The sequence below is a fragment of the Calypte anna genome, chromosome 7 (assembly GCF_003957555.1).
Source record: "Calypte anna isolate BGI_N300 chromosome 7, bCalAnn1_v1.p, whole genome shotgun sequence".
Taxonomy (NCBI): Eukaryota; Metazoa; Chordata; class Aves; order Apodiformes; family Trochilidae; genus Calypte; species Calypte anna.
The window spans coordinates 10,319,599-10,339,790 of NC_044253.1; the positions used below are offsets into that span (position 1 = coordinate 10,319,599).

Sequence of the window (20,192 nt, forward strand, 5' to 3'; positions counted from 1 at the left end):
ATGAAAATAAGTAATCATGTGAGGAACCAGTGGTCATCTGATTAATCTCAAAGAAACTGAAAATCCAAATTAACATGCTGACTGAAATACAGCCACACTGGGAAGGACATCAGTTGGTGATCTTTTATTATAGCATGTGACACACAAGGAAAGGGCAGAGGAAGAAATTGTAGCATTTGGAAGAAAAACTCTGCTCATATGCATTCTTGAGTGATGCTGCAGCAGCTCTCATTTTTGAGGGACTTGCCAGAATCCAAGGTTTTCCCAGTAGGAGGATTGATTTATACAATGATGAAACTTTTTCAGTCCTCGCATCTTTTAGAGATATTTAATACATGCAGTGAAAACCAATGTTTTCTGTCTACCTCTGCACTACTAAAGATTGTATTTGTTTCAGCAACATGCTTCTCTCTGATGTTTCAAATATAATATTAATTTGCAGCTGACTAAAAAAAATAATCTTCAGTGAGATCCCCCTGCAGACAGAACCTGCATTGCTTTTTCTGTTCCTCCTGAGTCCAGGCAGACACATTTAGTGAAACAACTGGAACATACATGAAGTGGAGAACATTCAGAGATTGATGCTTTTGATGGATACAGAGAGTAGATAAACACAAGTCCAAGAACTCAGTACTTTCCACTGAGAATACCCTGCTTCTGTGTCCTGGAATTTTAAGTGGGCAACAAAGAATTTTCACTAAACCACCTAAAAAAGATGTCAAGCACTTCACCGTTAAGAGATTAAGACTGACAAGAGTCTAGCACAACACAGTTTTCTAAAATAAATTCACCAATGTCAGTGCCTGCATATGCTTCCAGAGGCAAACAGAAGATGAATACCAGAAATAGCAAGAAGCCTGAGTCATTACATCTCACCAAAATTTGTAGGTGGGGGTGTGTATGACACCTGGAATGAGGACTGGTCATTTTTTAGCCAGTATCTTTCAAGAAACATGACAAGATGCTATGTTTTGCTTGCAGGGGATTTTCCTAGCTACTATGGGTTACTATGGGTTCCTGAATTAGTATCTTCTGAAGAGGCAGAGAATGGGGATCTAATTCTGCAGTGGTACTGAGCACCTGTCAAATTACAGCTTCCTAAAGATGTGTTACTTACCTGTGCCTCTGCTGCTGTAAAGACTTTTGCAGAGTGTTTTTCATGTCAAGACACCCTGTGTATTTTTCAGGCTGATATGCTACATTACAAACATCTAAGAAATATGAAGTTGCAATGCAATCCATAATCCAATGGAATAATTTAATATTAACTGTTTCTGTAATAAAGTCTTGTGCTGGTGAACAGGAACACTGGCTGCTGACTCAACATCAGTATTTATTCAGATGCCACCTCTATGTGCTTTTTAGTGCAGAACAGCCACATGGAGGTTCACTTGCTGCTGTCATTTCAGAATGCTTATTCCTGGTCTGTTTATCTGTTTAACCTAGACACAGCCTCAGATCACATGCTGTGGGAACTATGTAGCCATGTCTAAGTAGCCATTACTAAAGACTTTACCAGTAGCAAGACCTGTTGAGATTTCCTAAGAAAGGGAAACTGAAAATATTTTTTGAGACAGCAATTAGGAGGACCTAAACCACAAAATTCCCATAGGATTTCAAGAAGTGCAAATGATAATCATAGTGAAACAAACACTAAAATTGTTCTTTAGGTTCTGTGACATGTAGATAAATATATTCATAAGCTTAGTGAAGGAAACTTGAAAAAAAAGAACCTGATTCTTGTGCTAATGTCTACCAAATGTACCCATTGTGACATAAAAAAGCAGATTAACGTTCATCAAAAGTGACACAACAAGTTATTCTTGGATATCATTATGCCTGCTACATCCAACAATTTAGTTCAGTGAATTTTGTTTACAAGTCACAGAAAGTACATGCATTGGCAACAACAGATTTACACCTCTGATTAATACCTCATGTTCCTAATCATAGAAAAAATGGTCACAGTGCCCTTGCAATAAAGTCTTGGTTAAAGTATGAAAGGAAGAGATTATTCCCTACCTTCTCAGCATCCTGCTCAAAAAGCCGGAGTTGAAAACACTGATCCAGTTTCAACTTGCGGACATGCCACATCTGATGCAAGTGCTGCCGGGTAGAATGAAGCTTGTCTAAAAGGCTGGTGATCTTTGGCACAAGACTTTGAAAATCTGCACTTCCAGGAATGCAGTTCCTACCAGAAAAACCATCACTGCACCTTATGCATTGTAATAATCTCTGACCCTCACGATCCAGTTCTTCCACAGGAGCTTTAATCACTTTCTTCTTAAGCTGTGTGTGCTCATCAATCAGTCTTCTTGATCCCTCAACATCAACTGGAAACTCCTTCCTAGCCAACATTTCCTGGAGATCCTCCAGCCTTGATAATAAATGGATGGCACTGTTGAAGAACTCTTCCAAGGAGACGCGCAGCTCTATCCATTCATCGTGGTTGTAATCCAAAGATCCTTCAAACTCATCTGTTAGTTGAGATGGATCCACAAGTTTTGCCAGGCCTTCCACAGATACCATACTTGTCTAAGGAAAGGAAGATGACAGCATTTGAATCAGTGACTTTTACCAGAAATAGCAGTGTAATCCACAATCAGCATGAAAGGATTATTTTCCTCATCAATACATAACTGAAGGAACACTGTAAAATATGCTGAGAACTAAATTTAATTTTGATAAATTACTTGGACTAAAAACTTTTCTATATCTGGCACCTATGTATCTATTTATTTAAAGGCATGCTATTTACTGGACTTATGTCTATCCCTTTCAGCTGGTTTGACTATCAAAAAATGCAATGAGAATGCATAGGTTACTTTAACACATCTGGACACTGAATACCTCTTACTGCAGCTGTTGGACATATGGAAATGCTTGCTCACTAAGCAGGTATTTGGCACTACAGGGATTCTGCTACTTGTGGTACACTCTGGCTGGTGGCTATATATCAGCAAAAGTTTTAGGCAAATGAACTGATACAAGTGTTGTGACCTGCCAAAACACAAAATATGCTGGTTTTACCTCCCAGATTATTCCAGATTACTTTTCTTAAAGACATATCTCTTTCATATTGGTATTTTGTAATGAAACTCATCCAAGATCCGTGCAAAAGTGAAATGTCAAGGTATATTAACAATTATAAATAATTTGTAATATAAAGCAATGCTTATGAATCATACGCAATCAATGAGAGATGGTTTAAAGTCATTCAGATGCAGTAATCAGTGCTAGGGGAATATGATGAATGCCTGCAAAGCAGATTACATTTTAAGGACCCAACAATTGATGGCTGTTCCTATATATTTTAGACAAATTATTTTTTTCTGAAATACAACCATAGAGTTTCATATGGATCTTCAGTGCTGTGATGTTAACACCAAAGCTGTCAGCCCCTTAAGGACTGTGATATTCACCAGTGACTGCACATCTACCCCTAAAGATCAGGGCTCTGAAGAATATCAGTTTGTGCTCGTCAGAAATGGAAACACCCAATAATAACAGCAATCCTATAAAACTCAACTATAGAGAAAAACACCTCAAGTCCTGTCCATTATCCTGAATCATGTCCAAAATAGAAGGCTGCCTATTGGTTTAAAGTTAATAATATTGGGGTTTTTTCACCCCTATTTGTATCCATTTAAAAGTTCAAGCATTCTTTAATGTATTAAAATTGATGCTGTATTGAAATTCTGCTCATCAGATTATTTTAAAACTTTCTTTCAATGCTCTTTGCCTTGGGAAGGGGGAGGACGGAGTGAAGACCCACCATACAATGGTAAGGTAAGTATGTAGCTTCAGAGGGAATTCAGATTTCTAAACCACTTGACCTGGACACTGCCTCCCTGAAGATAATTCAATTTGGAGTTTAACTGCTTGTCAAGAAAAGACTTCTCTTCATGGCTAATACCCAGGCATTCCCCCTGCAGTGTCTCAAGCTAACGCAAGCACGGCTCTTACCGTGAACAGAATGTGACATGGCGATGTAGCAGAAAGGCTTTTCATTTCACAAATTCTGTGGCAAATGCCTTTATTCAGATTTTTTTCCTTTAAGGAGTTTTTGAAACTCTCCTGAAAACAGCCTTAGGCAGGTAGGTGGTAAGATAAAGTAACCATCTCTCAGACTTCACCCATCTTTCCTTTAGAAATCACTTTAAAAGTGTTGCCCAGTATTTAAGGCCTTTTAGCAGGAGAAAGAAAATAAACTTGAAGGCAGCTCAGAGTTAACGCTATCTAAGCTGCCCAGCCCGTTCCTCAAAGTGACAGGAAGCTTTGGAGTCCACATATGTCAACCAACCCCTTTTTTTTCTTCTTTGTGTGATGATCTGCAGGCAGGCTTCACTCCCTGGGCTGCAACAGAATCATTTTGCTTGAGTCTCACGATGCAAACTCCAGATCATTACCCTCCACCAAGGGTCATACACTGCCCTGGCACATGCATAATGCTTCCATTAAGCTCAAAAGCAGAATCTGGCCTTAAAACTGACAGTGGTTACTGCTGAGTTGGTAGATGGGTCAATTCAGCAGAGACTTCTATTGCTTTCCAGTGCAGTCTGTTCCTGCCAAGGACCTCAGGTTTGGTCACAGTTGTGGGAAAGAAAGATGATGGCTCAGTGAAGAGAGTGAACTTCTGTGCTGCCACAGACAAATTAAATAAATGTAAAGCTGTATTGATCTGTAATGATTATTTGGTGTTCGAAGTTCTTTTTATGAGAGAGCATGAGCTGCCCCAGAGCCTGAGCCTACCAATAAGCAGAAGCATCCACAAAGATGTTTGAAACATAAGTTCCTGGATTGTTGTGTGCATCTTGCAGGGATTTACTGCACAGTGGACCACAGCTTATAAAATCTTTTCAAAATCAAAGGATTCACCAGTTCTGAGTGTCTGCATGTGGTCCAATAGAAACAGTGAAAGCACTGTTTGTTCTGCTTTGGTCCAAAAATTTGTGAACCATTACAAACACCCATGTGAACAGCCCAGCAGACAAAGGCTCAAAGGCACACACACAAAATGAAAATACCCTTGATGCATGCCAGTGTGTACAGCAAATTAGTCCAGAGCTTTTAACACAATACAGACTCAGAGCTGTAACTATGCAGAAGATTGACCACAGTTTACTCTTCACTATCATCAGGCCAACTCCACACAATAAAAAAAAACAAACCATAAGTCAAGCCTCCAGAAAGTTGTAATTCAGTCTAAAAACAAACAAACGTTCTAAAAATATATATGTGAACTCTGTTATTTTACTTCTAGGTTTTGAAGCTTTAGGAAGTGTTGGATAAAAATACACAAGCTGTCTCTTCTTGGGCTTCTATGGGACTGCCCATATAAATATAGAACAGAAGCTCCCTGTCTAGTCTGTTCATTGGCTCCCTCCCACTCCACATTCTTCTGTACCTAGACATCTTTTGTATCTTTCCCTCTGCCCTGATCCCATCCCTCTCACTCTCCACAGGCAGCTTTGACAATCTCACTGCCTGGGAATGGCAGTCACATGTCTCCCAGGAAGTGTGAGGAGTCTCTGGGTGTGACTGACTCCTATCCTGAAGACATCCCGAGGTGCATAGAGGACAGCAAGTGGAAGTTATTTCGATGGCTAACTCCTCATAGGTAGTCAGGAAAGTAAAGACCCATTTAAACACAGCAAAACTTATGAGTTCACCCTTTTTGGGAGACAGAGGGAAAAACAAAGTAAATGTGATAATAATGTAAACTTTGTTAATGCTTAACACCAATCTAGTTGTCCACTGCAACTCAAGAGGGCTTTTAAGAAGCTGAAAATAAGCACGTACTTGTATCACACTGACTTGAACAGCTCTTAAACATATACATAAATTTAGTCTCCCACTGCAGTCCACATTAAGAACTATAGTAAAATTCTGAGTTCCAGAGATTCAAAATCTTAAGTGTCTCTCTGAAATCAATGGATTGTTAAGCAAGACAGACAATGATAGAATTGCTTCTCAGTCACTAAAAAAGCCCCAAATCAACACCTGACTAACTCACAGCTGGGCATCATTGATACATGAACACTTCATGCACCTGAGCTTTGTTCCTCTTTAGGTAAGAAACGGAAATTCGGAGAACTAAAGTGCATTAAGGGAATGCAGATGGTTTGTCTTCGCCAGTGATGAAGTTAGTAAAATTCCCTTTCATTATGTAGTTGTATATTGGTTACTTCTCAAAGAACCTGCCTGAGGTACTTTACCATTAACTTGAGTTGTTAAAGTTACCTCTGAGCTGTAAAACTTAATTAAAGCGGCAACAATATATATAAAAATTTAGCTTAATTCTTTTTATAAAAAAGGCACTACCTGAAGTTGGGTAGAGATCAACTAACAAACCCATACATTAGTATCTAGAGAAAGTTTTCTTTAGTATATTGACTGATTTAATGTGTTTTTTTTTCTAAGAGAAACAAAATTTCTTGTCAGAGATACTAATTTATCAGACATCTCTCACATAGCTCTCACCTCAAAGATGAACTTGGAACTGCCAAAATTTGTTTTCTGCTTCTGCCAGAAATTATCAGGTTTTATAATCAGGGCAACATGAATCTCAGCAGGAAAAGCTTCTTGTAGAGTCTTCAGGAGAGGTTTGATCAAGTCCCACTTGGATCCCCGCATATCGATAATAACAGTGAATCCTCGTTTACAAACATCTTCACTGTAAGGATAAAAGCATAACAAAATCATTAATACCATGGACATTCACACTGAGACTTAACTTCTGTTGCCAGTGTTCAATGCTTTAGAGCAAAGCAAGGAATGATAAAATAAAAGGGAAAAGATAGTACAGCCTAAAGGCTATAACAATTTCACCATAATCTAACTTACATTAAATGCAAGTGTATATATTACTGCTTAATCTCTAATTTCCCAAATACATGTAATTCAAATTTTCACTGAAAACTTACATACTTTCATGCCATTGAAAAACGATACAAACATATCTCTCCTGAATTTTTTCTGCTTTTAACAAAATGAATTCAATACACAGATGAAGCAAACATGCAGAGTCCTTTGTTCTAACATCAAAGACCACTTGAAAATTTGGGTGCCTTCACTTCCAGAGGTCCCCTTAAAAGCTTTTAAAAAGGTGTAATTTCCAGAAAAGCATCTAGTAATCATTCTATGAAACAAAGGTTCTTGTGACTCAGCATGTGCACTGTTAAAACTGGCACCCTTTTCACTCCCGATTTATCTTCCAAATCTTGCAGGACCTTTTCTAGTCTGCAGCCCTACTTTTCTGCCAGCCTGTGTTTCTTCCTTCTCAAAAGTCCAAGGTAGTCATCTGGCCAGGTCAATGCAATGCATGCGGCCCTAAAGCAGCAGAGCATTATCTTGCAAACACATCTTTCCTTTTTCCTCAGGAGAGAGGAGAAAGAATAAAAGGACATGTTGATTGAAGTCAAACCTTTCCAGAGACAAAGTATTGCTCCTCAGTAAAACAGATACAGCTCAAAAATGTCATCCCACATCTGCAGCATCCGACATTTGATGAGATTTGAGAAGTGTCTTCTCCTCTGACTGCCATGCATGGTGTTGAAGTCTTGTGAGCTACAGTGTCTGCTTTAGCCCTCAAATACTCATCCAGAATGTGAAATTCCCCATTCCCATTAATATTATTGGTATAGCACAGTGTTGCAAAACAAACCTCTCTTAGGGCACGGCGCTCCAAGGTCCAACAGGTGTCCCAACAGAAGTGCACAGACAATGTCCTGAGTTGGTTGCCCTCAGGACTGGTCAGCCTGGCTCGGTGTTACTGCTCCAGATTCGACAAACCTTTCTGCTGGCTTGCTCAGGACTGAGCTGAGCTTGTGTCTCAGGCCTCACCTTTTACTGGCCCCCTGGTCCTGCTCATGCGCAGTTGGGGCCCACCCTAATCAGGCACAGGTGGGCTTAACACAAGCTCATGCCCACTGCCTGGTAATTAGTGGCACCTGGTTGCCTCATTGCCTCATTTCACTACACAAAGGAGTGTATTTCATTGGTGATGCATTAAAAATGCCAAAATGGTCTACTGATTTGACTTATTAGTTTTTAAGGTAGAACTGAGGTCACAGTCTTTTCCACACAAGAAAGGAAGGGTGGAAAGAAGAAAGAAAGATGAAAACAGAAAGAATAGATGAGAAAGAATAGAACCTGGGCAGAACAGAATATTGTGGACATAAATGCATATGTAAGATAATTTAAAATAGCAAGTATTGATACCACTGGAATGAATCTGAGATATGCTGAGGACAGATAATATTAAGTATGATTGTAATGAAGACATTTTAACACCATGTAGCCTCCACATGAATACTGTCAGTGTACACACAGGATAATTTTCACTATACCCCTCTACATTCTTAAATCATTCATGCTAATAAAATCCAGCTCCTATACGTCTTACTGAAAACAAGTCTATAAAACTTATAACTAGGTTTCTGGGCTGGAAAAAGGATGGGATTATCCTTCATAAGAGGCACACTGGATACACATATATAACTTAAAAATAAAAGTCCTTGGTGACCTTACTTGTATCTAGAAAGATTTGTGCACAGATGGACCACCCCATGGCAAAATGGATTTTGCTGTGTTAAAGAGTTCACTTACTTGAATTGTCTCAACTTAGTGCCAGGAAGGAGCAGTCAAAGCCAACAAGCTTGGTCCTCTGCCTTAACAATTATTGGCACATCCAGAGCACACCACATACAACAGTCAGTGTGAAGAAAAACTAGGGAGCCCAGGCACTTCCAAACAGTCGAGGAATATAGATCTTTTTATTTTCCATTTACCTGCTGCTGAAAGGTCAGACATTTGATCCTTCCATAACTAATGCCAAAAAAAGGCTGTAAAAGAAACTTTGTTGGTGCTGCTACTGCCTCTTGCCCTCTGGAACAAGAGCTGAGACAAAGAATCAAATCAGGAAGGGATGAATAGAAGGGGGGGTTGTGTTTTGCCTGCCTTTTTTTTTTTTTTTTTTCTTGCAAAGCTTTTTAGGGTCTTCAGTAACTTCTGCCAAGACACTGATCCCTGTTACAGTGAACTGACTTTTCCAAGGATTGATTGTTCTTCTAACACTTGACAAAGAAGTCCAAGAGCCACGCAGGCACATGGAGAGCCCCAACAATTCTCTTAATTACGAATATGATTTCTCTATTTGATTGCTCACATAGGCATCTAAGTTCTTGTATGACATAAAATAAATGACAAGATGGGTACTCCTTAAAAATCATAGTGCAGATAATGTACAAATGGATGGCATTTATTATTCTGAGCAAATCTAACTGTTTAAGAACCTTGTTCAGTTTAGCAGAGCTGGATCTGCTTGCAATCTTTTTTTCTTATATGAGATGAATGGTACTAACCTGCAACAAGACCTCTGGGTCTGTGGTCTCATCTACAGAATGTAAACTCCCTGGAACACTGATAAATCCACATGTCCGTCCTTCTTTGACCCAATGCAGAAAATTAGCACCTGATTTCTAAACCTGCTTGTCAAAGCCTGTTATTTAACAGTGTTTAAACTGTTCCAAGCTGGAAAGCTGTCTGCTCATTATTTTTACTTTCAGTTACTGAGCAGGCTGTGGAGAGGCGTGCCTTTGAGAGCACTTATGCTACACAAGCAGGCAGCAGGATACTAATCAGGTACTAATACTTCAGAGAAAGAAGAAGAAGATAAGAAAATTATTTAGATTGTAAGCTCTTCAGGGCAGGGACCATCTGCCATGCTGTGTTTGTCTAAGGAGCCTGCCTTGGTGGAGGTCTCCTGGATCTCATACTCATCCTACTCATCTGTTTAGAAAGAATTAAAAAAAATATATTCTTCAGAAAACTACAGATATAAAACCAAAGAATTAAAAATAATGAGCAATAACAGTCTGCAAAACCACACCTCAGCACACATGTACAAGAGGCTTATTAAAATGTAGGCACACCTCACAGGCAATTTAGTTAAAAACCCACAGAAGCCCAAAATTTAAGTGGTAATACCCAAATATTTACAGCTACAGAGAGGATCCTAAAAAAGTTGGCTTTGTGTAGACACAATGAAACACCCATAACTCTGGTGAGTCAGAGTAATTTATGAAGATTTGTCATCTTTGACAGTCAGTCATTTTTCTTCAGTTACCTCAACATGTATTGAGGAAATGACCCTAGGTTCCTTTTGAATAGACTAACCATGCTTGTTAAATTTATTGCTTAAAAGCAACAACTCAAATCCTTCCCAGTTTAGCAATTGATCGAGAAAAGCATCAGTAGCAATCAAGCTTCCTCCACACTGTCTGAGCAAGACATGCCTTATCTCTAGCTCCCAAGACACTACATCAATCCACAGATCTATTACACACAAGTAATCATTTTAGGATGGCAATTAATGTTGATTGTGGTGCTTAATTTCTTCCAGTATTGATATTTGACCAGAAACTGGAAAAAAAAACCACTCAGATCAAGGTATTTGGACAATCCATCACCCTTTTGGCTGTGCTCATTTGGACTAGATTTGCAACAGTGAGCACAAAATATCTGATAAGCTCATATGTCATTTCAGTTGCCACACTGCTTTTAAGCAAAGACAAAAACCAGCTTCTATGTTTAATAAAAATACTGTAGAATATTTGTGAAAAAAATACTTGCAAATCAAATTTTACTGTAAAAAAGCCTAAGATTGGAACTCAGAAGCAGATGTGATAATTCTGTCAAAATAAATGCCTCTACTTTGGTTTCCAGGGTACTTTCATAAGGTTATTTTCTCAAATTTCCTCTTTAATTCAGGGACATTCTAAATTGTATTTTCTTTGGCAAGAGTTGGATTACTAAGGTACCAAATGAGTTTAAAGACTTCATGGTCTCTGATTAATCTTTCAAATACCTATCATGGATTATGTGTATTTTTCATCCCAACGGTTTGGCCAAAGCTTATGGCATTAAGAAGCTTCAGCACTTGATTAGCTGAAATAACATAATATCTCTATTCCCATTTTTCAGTCATGAGTTAATGACAAAGCAGTACATTTAGCACGCCTGTTGGACCACTAAAAGCACAGATCTGACGTGTATAGCATCTCATTTAAAATATGATTTGTTAACAGTGGGAGAAAGATCTCCCTTAAGGAGGATCAACGTGACCTTGTCAGGAGACACCCTCAGCATAACAAGTAGTTCTACAAGCATCAATTTGTAAGCACAAAATCTGCAGGAACCTAATTATTTTTGAGATCACCCTTCCTTTGAGTGAGTGTGAATTAGCCAGTTGATTCACAAGCTGAGGACTGAAAAGGAAGAGGAAGAGGAGAAAAATGAGTATCTGAAAGCCTTCAAGCATAAACTGTTATCCCAAAGGCTTCATTTCACACTGAGACCAAACTAACTCTGCTGGCTGGCTGCCATACCAAAATGTGCCAAGGATCACTTCAGTAGCTTAAGAGTTAATATTTTTTATAAATTTAAACTTTTTCATTCATCGTGTCTGTGGTTTGTTTACTCAGCATGGAAATGAAGCCAGATGGGGAGATCAGCATCACCTACTGACTTTCATACTTTGGTTCTACATGTCAATAGAAATAGTCAGTCACCTATATTCATAATATACTTTCCAATACATGAAGAGGATCAGATGAAGTCCTTTCTTGTCGACCTGTTTGTCAAGCCCACCTGAATCAACATTATTTTCTAACAACATTTTATTCCATTTAATACTTCTCAGCAAATATAACTTGCTCATTATCACAATTACCAGGTGTGTTCCTGAACTTTCACATCATCAGTCTGAGTCTTGTGACTGTGGCTGTTTGCTGTCATGAGACACTTAGTCTTCTCAAAGATCCCAGGATACCTATGGCTGCCAATCCTCACATCTCCCTCAGTGAGCTGGTATATTGATGACCAGCAGAGGAAGGGAGACACATCCTGAGAGCACCATTACTAGGGAAGAACAATTCAAAGAAAGCTCCCACAAAAGAAATTCAGCTCCCTAAAAGAGTGTAGGTAGACAGACTTCATCCTAAATTTTCCTTCTTACATTTTCTACCTTGTTTTTACAATGCTTTTTTGTAATTAGAGAAGAAACAGTCATCCAGCCTCCATTTCTAATTAATCCTTTCTTTCTTTTAGCGTGACCTACATTTCATTTCTTCTCTTCCAGCACTGAAAAGGAATCACTCATTCTCACTTTTTTTTTAAAAAGAGAAAGTAAAGAACTGAAGCCAGTTTCACACTGGCTGGAACTGGACATAAAGCAGCGATACAGAGAAATTTCAGTGACATGTTGTAAAAAGGCTTGGAGCCACTGAGGTCCAGTCAGAAACAAACCTCCTGTCTCTGTTTTCCAGCCACTGCTGTTAGGGGACATGAGGTGTGATTGCAAATGGCACAAGAATGTGGCTGTGTGGGCTGCACAATGTCCACATTCAACCCCTGCCTCTGGCCCCATGTCAACAGGAGAGAACAGAAAGACAGAAAAAAACCCCACACAACTGTTTTGGCAAAACTCACTGGTGCCAGAATGGGTGCTCCTGCTATTCTCAAGCAAGTAACTTATGTTGGTACTCAATTTTTACTTCTAAGAAAAATGTCTCTGAAGTCAGAGCAATTCTGTTGTAAAATGATGTAAGCTGGGAAGAACTCAGACACCAACCAGGTGTAAGAAAACATTTTCCCAATACATAACCTGAGAGCTCCTGAGAGTTGTGAGAGGTGCAGGTCTCATATGGTATCTCTTATCAGCATTCAGCAGACTTGTGTTATGCTGTCTTCTACCCAGGTAAAATCCTGATCATTACAGCCTGGCCCAGAAGTGGGACCCAGAGCTCTGCAGGCATTTGTTCTCCTATTTAATTGAGCAAATAAACACTATTTGAGAAGCTTCCTGTCTTCATTCAAATAGCAAAGTTATAAAACACAGCTGTGCCCAAGAATGCATGATTGCAGCTGTTAAAGCCAAGTCTGGAGGATGAATATTATAATTTTTCACATTCCTATTAAGTTTCTTCTGGTAAATGATGCCTTCATATAAACCCATTTACCCCCTTACCCTTTTGTTGCTGCATGTCTACTATATTTGGATCAATATCTGGCAGGTCTTCGTTGAAACAGATGCTGAGATAAAAATGAAATTAATCAGGGCTTTGTTTTTCTTGAAGCAAGGCTACATTTAAAGATTTGTTACTACAACAAAGAAATATTTGAGCAGTAAGTACCATTCAATTCTCTCTTTAGCATTTAAAGCCTTGTATTTGAGATGATTTAGCAGAAACAAAGCAAAAATGCTTTACTAAATGAAAATTATATGCTATTGACATTTGCTGGAAAAAATAAATATTAGAGTTCTGTTGAAATATAAGCACAGCAATCTGGAAAAGGTTTGGATGAGCAGAGGCTATTGAGAATATCTTTGGAAATTCCAATCCATTGGCTTCAGGTGAGAAATGGATATATATGGCTGTGTTTAGCACAGCTAAACTAGTAAGATTTTTAAGATAAATATATCTTTTTGCCTGAACTTTAAGTATTTTTTGTAGTTCAAGCAAGGAGACCGTGAAGTCTGTTTCACATCCAGTCACTCTGAAGTTTACTTTACAGTCAACATGGCCAGATTTGCACATAAAGAAAAGGACACTTCATCTGAGCAAGAACTGCTTGGGGCTCTTAGAACAGTGATCCTGAGTTAGGGGTTCAAGGCATGAGTGACTTAAGAAGTGATTAGATGGGCTGTGGAGAACACCTCCAGGAGTTCCAGTCACCACAGCAAAATAGTCCCCCCCAGAATGGAAAGTCTCCAGATTTTAAATACATACATTTCATTGAAATGCATTCTGGGGGGCAGTTACCTGTAGTGGAAAAGTTTGTAGTAAAAATAAATAAGCCTCCAGATATGTTTGGCTCATGCAAAGAATGATGAATATAGGTTTAGACAAAAGGCAGAAGCACCTGGTGAAATCCAGGCCAGAGGCAGACACCGTACCTAATTCAGTCCTGATAGAAGCAGCTATAACCACTCTGGGATTAACACACTTGATCCAGGGGTCAACTGGGCTTATAAATGAGGACAGAAAAAAATACTCTCTAAAGATGCTAAAATGACTTTTCCCTAAGTAGTACTGGCATTTCTTTGCAGTAAGCACTCATCACTTCTCATTTGCTGCTCCTGGATGTACAGGAGAGCAATGCACATCCAAGTCCAGAAGAGCTGTAATTAAAATAAGGAAGGAGAGAAGATGAGACATCACATGTTGATTAAAATTAAAATGTTTCATGACGACTGCAGGTTGTTATAAAAGTGTGTACTGAATTAAATACTGGGAAAAAAGGCTTTTATAACAGCAAAATATACTGTTTAGGCCTTTTCAGATGAGGTGTCTTTTTTTTTTATTATTTTGCTCTTTTTTATCAGACAATATAAAAGGCCCAAGAAAAACTTTGAATTTTTTGAGAACAAAATATTTTGGTTAACATCTTGCTTTAGATGTACTTTTGGTGAGAAAATTTCTCCTCAAATTTTCCCTCAAATAAGTAACTTAGATTCTGCCCATCTGCAGTGCAAGAGTTCAGTGTGAGATTTGCTTTGCACTTTTTATCCACTAAGCAGAAGTGATAAAGCCATTCTTTGAGGCTTACAAGATTCTGGCAGGAGTCCACACACTCACTTTATTTAAGGGCACACACTGGATTTAAGTGTATCTGTTAGGAGGAGAGGTCGAGTGCTACATCCCAGAAACACTCTGTTGTCCTTGCAATAAATCTGTTTTGCCAAGACTTTGTGTCAGGATTTGAGTTCTCTTTAACATAACTGAGTTCTCTCACATAACTTAGAAGCTGATGCCTCCATTTTTCCCAGGCTGGACAAGAAGGACTGACTAATAAAATCAGTGGTACTCTTTTCTTTCTTTTTCATTGAGCTCCACCCATACACAAACAAAGTCTTTGTAGGCACAATGATTTACCCAAAATAGTTCACTTATCAGATAGATACTTCCTGCTGTGCCAGGCTGGGTGAAGAATGCCTGTGGTTTTACATCCAGAAGGGCTTGCTCTGAAGCTACAGAATCAACTTATAAGACACCCTCATAAAATAAATCTTTGCATATCCCTTTACATAGCAGACTTTACTCATTCTTTTTATTGAGTCCCCAAGAGACAGTGGCTATTCACATACTTTTCACAAACCAGATTCAAAACATCTAGATCACCCTCAATTATTTTTTAATGTCTCCCAGCAAGGCCAGGCTCTCTCACTCTCTCTAGCAAGAGGAACTAAGCCTGGCCAATGAAGCTACTGGATGTGTGGTATCCCTTATTTTTTGGAGATGATTTGTATGTGATCTATCAAAATCACTGATGCTGACTGAGCACAGAGAAGTTGGTAACTCAGTATCTCAAAGGGCATAGAAGACCCAAAAGATACCATTGACACCCAGAGTGAAATAGCTGGATCAAAAAAAACTTCTGCAGAGCAAAGATGAATCCAGCTATCAAATAATGGAACTACAACCTGGCAGACCTCTACTGAATCTCTGAGCTAACACTCTGCCTGTCTTCCCAAAAGCACTTGAGGTATTTCTCCAGCTTCAGATGCTCTCACCTTTGTAGACTGTTGAGCTCTTTAGATGACTGTGTGAGGTCCCCTCAGTTTTGCAGTCCATCATGCCTAGGCACTTTCCCACCCTGATGGCAACTAAAATATTGGTATCATGCCAACACAGTTTTAAGTTTGCTTCCCATATGATCCTGAATTTCTATGACGACCACTAATAATTTCAGTCCTCCATCAGTACCACTTCCCATTAGTCACCACTAATTGGAAAAACCCAGAGGAACCATTTCATCAACTAAAGTAGGTTCAGATAAATGATCTGAAAAGTAATTGCTTGCTTTCAACTGCTTCCTCCCTTTCTCCTATTAGCTATATTGCTTCTCTGTCAAAAGCACAATAAAATTTCACAGGCAAGTCCATCTAAACATGCCACATCTGAACATACATCATCCTATTCACCTCAGGAATTGTATACCCCAAGCGGTGCTTTTCCTGCTGCCAGACCAGAAAATTATGTCCAAAAATTAACATATATCATAATGAGAATGATAGGAACTGCTATTCAGAAAACTCTTTGAATTTGTTTTAGGTATCAGTCAGCCCATGGTAATGAAATACCAGAGCAGATTCATGGAACACTGCACCTAAAGATATGTGGCCTAATTTTGAATGACCCATTTGATCTGGAAGTGCCACATCTACTCCACTAGACTAATGGGTTTCCCACTTATGGGTTAAACAAATGCAATATAACATCCTAAGTAGAAATAGGCCTAATGCAGGGATTTCTGCAGTCCCTTCATGGCCAGCTGGCAAGAAGTAACAGAAAGCATTTCACAGTCACTCTGCAGACATCTAGCCTCACCTTGGACACACTACTCACTGCAAGGAAAGCCTACAACGTATAATACCCGGACACTGAGATTAAGCAAATAAATGTAAGCATTTCCCTTTCAATTATAGCTTCACAATTTAATCATTTTCCACATGTGGCTGGAGCACTGCAGTCCAGAGGATGATACTGAGAGTCTTAGTTGAGTTGCTCAACTCCTTGTATTTTTTTGTTATATCTCAGCTCTACCTCTGCTTTTTTTCTTTCATCTGTAAAATGAATGTAACCACACTTTCTTCTACTGAAGTTAATGCATTCTATAAATTATTGTAGATATTTACCATATTTTCAGACAGTTTGGATACATAATAGCAGAAGAATTATCAACTGCAGACAGTCACAGCCACTTCATGGTTAATTCACAAAAGCTTAAGAGAGATCACTTAATAATCTAAGCATGTGCTTATTTACCCATGCTGGGCTATATTCTCTGTTACAGATGTGCTGATTTTATATAGGGAGCATTTATTGCTCTGTACATATGCTGATCTAATTGTAGTGAATAGACATGCTTTATTAAACTCATAAGTGAGCACATTTATAGGCCTATGTAAAAGTAGAGCCCTTCATATTTTATTTATAAAGTGGAACAATAGAACTGCACTGACATAGAACATCCATTTAATTCAGAGGATTTAGGGTCGTCCTGCAGATTTTGCTATTTTTTTGCCAGAATCAAAGCTTTCAGTTTTTTTAATTAGATTTCCAGCCCATCTGCTTGCAAAGATAGCCTTGACAATACAAACTAATGCACATTTGTCTTGCTGAGTCTTCAGCCAGTGGAAAGAAACAATGAGACTGGGAGAACACTGAACTTGCACCCTCCACCTTATTGGGGTGCTAACTAAAAAGCCAATTCTGACTGCCTACATACCAGGATTCTTAACTATTTCATTGCTGTCTGTGTTGCACTATACCTGAAGATAAAATATTCATCAATACACTGAATTATTCACATAAAACCTCACAATTTTTTTATGACCTTGCTGTACAGTTCAGGCTGTCAACTGAGACCAGGCCAAATATATACACTCTCAATTTAATCAAGGATTTTTCTCCTTTTTAATGTGTGGAGTAAAAGCACTGATCACAGCATAATCAGACAAGTTGTACTAGAAGCCTATAGTGGAAAAAACTGCACACCCACAATTGTTTTGGATTTGACGTAGAAACCACAGGAGCACTCGCCTAATACATAATTTTGAGTGGTTTATGATATAAAGCTAAGGAAAACAGATTAAAATCTCTGTTGCTATGACATGCTTTACAAACAGCACAGAAAACATAGATCAAATAGACTCAGACTTTTTCTTATAATTTGAAAATAATAAGAAAAATGGATCAGTCTCTTAAGAGAGGGCTGCTGTACTGATTCATATTATTCCAGTGCTAAAATCTCTCACAAAATTAATAACTCTAAAAAGAAATGACTGTTCCTACATTTTCTGTAATTACTTATTCCAAACCTGAATAACTGTTTCCATCCTCTTTGATATCAGGATATTTCCATATCCTCTTTGATATCAGGTCTCCCCAATCATTAACAATATTTGTTTATGTCCATCAAGCGAGCTTACACAGATTGTTCAGATCTGAAATTAAAGATGCAAGACTGAGTCTGAGTGCATGGCAGTGGTTGCTGTTTGAATTATCACCTTGTGGGGATGCTGCAAAGATGCAGTCACATCTTGATCCCAGGGTTTTAAAAGGCAGCAGTGTTCAGTGGCAATGCTTCTTTAATCCTATGGTCTGCCTGATAAAAATGTATTCCATCAGGGTCCTGTTTGTAGGGTTGTGTCTCAAAATAGAGAGCTTGTTTAAGCAACTAAGATGATGTAGGAATCACATGGTTGTACTTGCTGGATATGGGTAGACTTACGTATCCACTCGACTGCTTTTCTGGAGCAGAATCACACTACTTAAACAAGAATTAGGAAAAGAGCATGAAAAGTAGAAGCCCACAGGCTAGGCATGCCTTTTACTGCTTTGGTTGACCTCTTGCATCAATTTCCAAGTTTGTTTTAGTAAATTAATGTGTTAGCCTAAAGAAGTATTGATATCCTACTTTCATTTGTGTCTAGGAGCAGATATGGTGAATGCACATTTCCACCTTGATGATTTCCTTCTTATGCCCCTGGCAATTTACACAGTGAACAAATAAAGGTGAATAAATACCTTTGTTGTGTCAGAGTATGTAAAGGAGCTGTGGAAAAGTCTTAGGCTTGGTGAATGCCTGCCTAGACAAATACTCTCTAGTCTATTATTTTGAGATACATTTCTTGCTTGATTCTGCTGCAAAGCAGATGGATATTTCCAATATGTTCAGATTCTGCTGAAGTCAAGTGTAACCTGGCTGAACCCATAGATGAACCCCGTGATTTTCACAGGACGCACTGATCAAAGGCAGGGAGAACTAATGGCCTGATAAATCTATCTAGACACAATCATAAAATTACCTCACATATTAATTTATTACAACAACTTTAAAATTCACCCCAAAAAATCCTGATGATAACAACTACTTTGCTCTTCTCTCTGCCTCATCTAACTAAAATAGTTTATCACCAGCTTTGTTAGAACTGGACTAATATTAAATCTCTGTGATATAAAGGGCTCCATGCATTATTTTTAGCACTGAAGAACAAATCTACATTATAACAACACTGTCATAACCTCTTGTATTATCTTGCATCCTGAAAGATCTAAAAGTGCTTTGCCATGAGTAATCAGGTGATAAATAAAACACAGTCTAATGCTATGTTAGAGTACTTCACTCAACAACAAAAGCAGAGGGAACTGCCATTTCGTATTGGACTTAGACAAAGAACAAAATACACCCCAGAAGGTCTTTGACAATTTCCTTTTAAAAGGAACCTAATTCTTGGCCAAGAAAATAAGAAATACAAGAAGAAAAGCAAAGACACACAAAGCTATGCGTCAAAAAATGTTCACAGGTGCAGGAATTAGACTTCTAACAGAATCCCTAATTATACATCTGACCATTGGCATCTTTTCAAGGCAGAATGAACAAAGGTAAAGGTCTTTGGTGCAATTCTGTTCTCAAAAAAAAAAAAAGTTTATATTTGTTACATTTTGCAACAATTATGTCAGTTGCCTCTCAGTGGGCAAAGTGAGCACAATATTGGCAAGATGGGCTGCAGATTCTGGAAATTGGACTTGTTTGATTCTGGATTTGTTACCTATTTTTAAAGCACGGAAATGGAGATCAAGACAACTTTGCAGTGGTATTGTGTCCAATACATTCATTTAATTTATATTAATCCACTTCCAGTGCCTTACTCAAACATGTCTACTTTAATATTTCAAGTGCCACAGGGAACGTGTGAAATATAGGATATATGTTTTAACAGGAGTACAATTAGCACCTTATTCACTAAGGCAAATATTTCTATACCTCTTGTCAAAGTTAGAGCAGGTGGATCCTCAAGTGGCCTCTTTCTCAAAGGCACTGAGTTGATTCTTCCTAACAAAAATGTATGCTTTTGTCCTACAATTAGTAGTGACCAACAAGTCATCAGAAACGTGCTGCTCATGCCAATATACCACCAGCATTATTTGACAGTCCATAAAACTGCAGATATGAAGTGTCCTACAGAATTCATTCCTAAAGGAAAATCCCAGGAAACCTTTTTAATGGATCCTCTTTTCCTGTCACCTACCATATACCATCTGACACTGAAAAATCATTAGGGTGTCTGTTCTGGAAACTAAGGAGAAACTGAGATTTCCAGTAAGCCTGGTAAGTGAGGA

The 20,192-nt window shown here is 38.5% G+C and overlaps 1 protein-coding gene across 1 annotated transcript in view; it reads right to left on the bottom strand.

Annotated features, from left to right (window-relative positions):
- Nucleotides 1-20,192, bottom strand: part of KALRN (kalirin RhoGEF kinase) — a 492,333-nt gene that overhangs the window by 286,142 nt on the left and 185,999 nt on the right. Inside the window, exons 4-5 of the mRNA XM_030454727.1 lie at nucleotides 6,484-6,676; nucleotides 2,023-2,535 (exon numbers count right to left, since the gene is read on the bottom strand). Of these exons, the coding sequence (XP_030310587.1) occupies nucleotides 2,023-2,535; nucleotides 6,484-6,676 (706 nt within the window). The remainder of the gene's footprint in view (nucleotides 1-2,022; nucleotides 2,536-6,483; nucleotides 6,677-20,192) is intronic.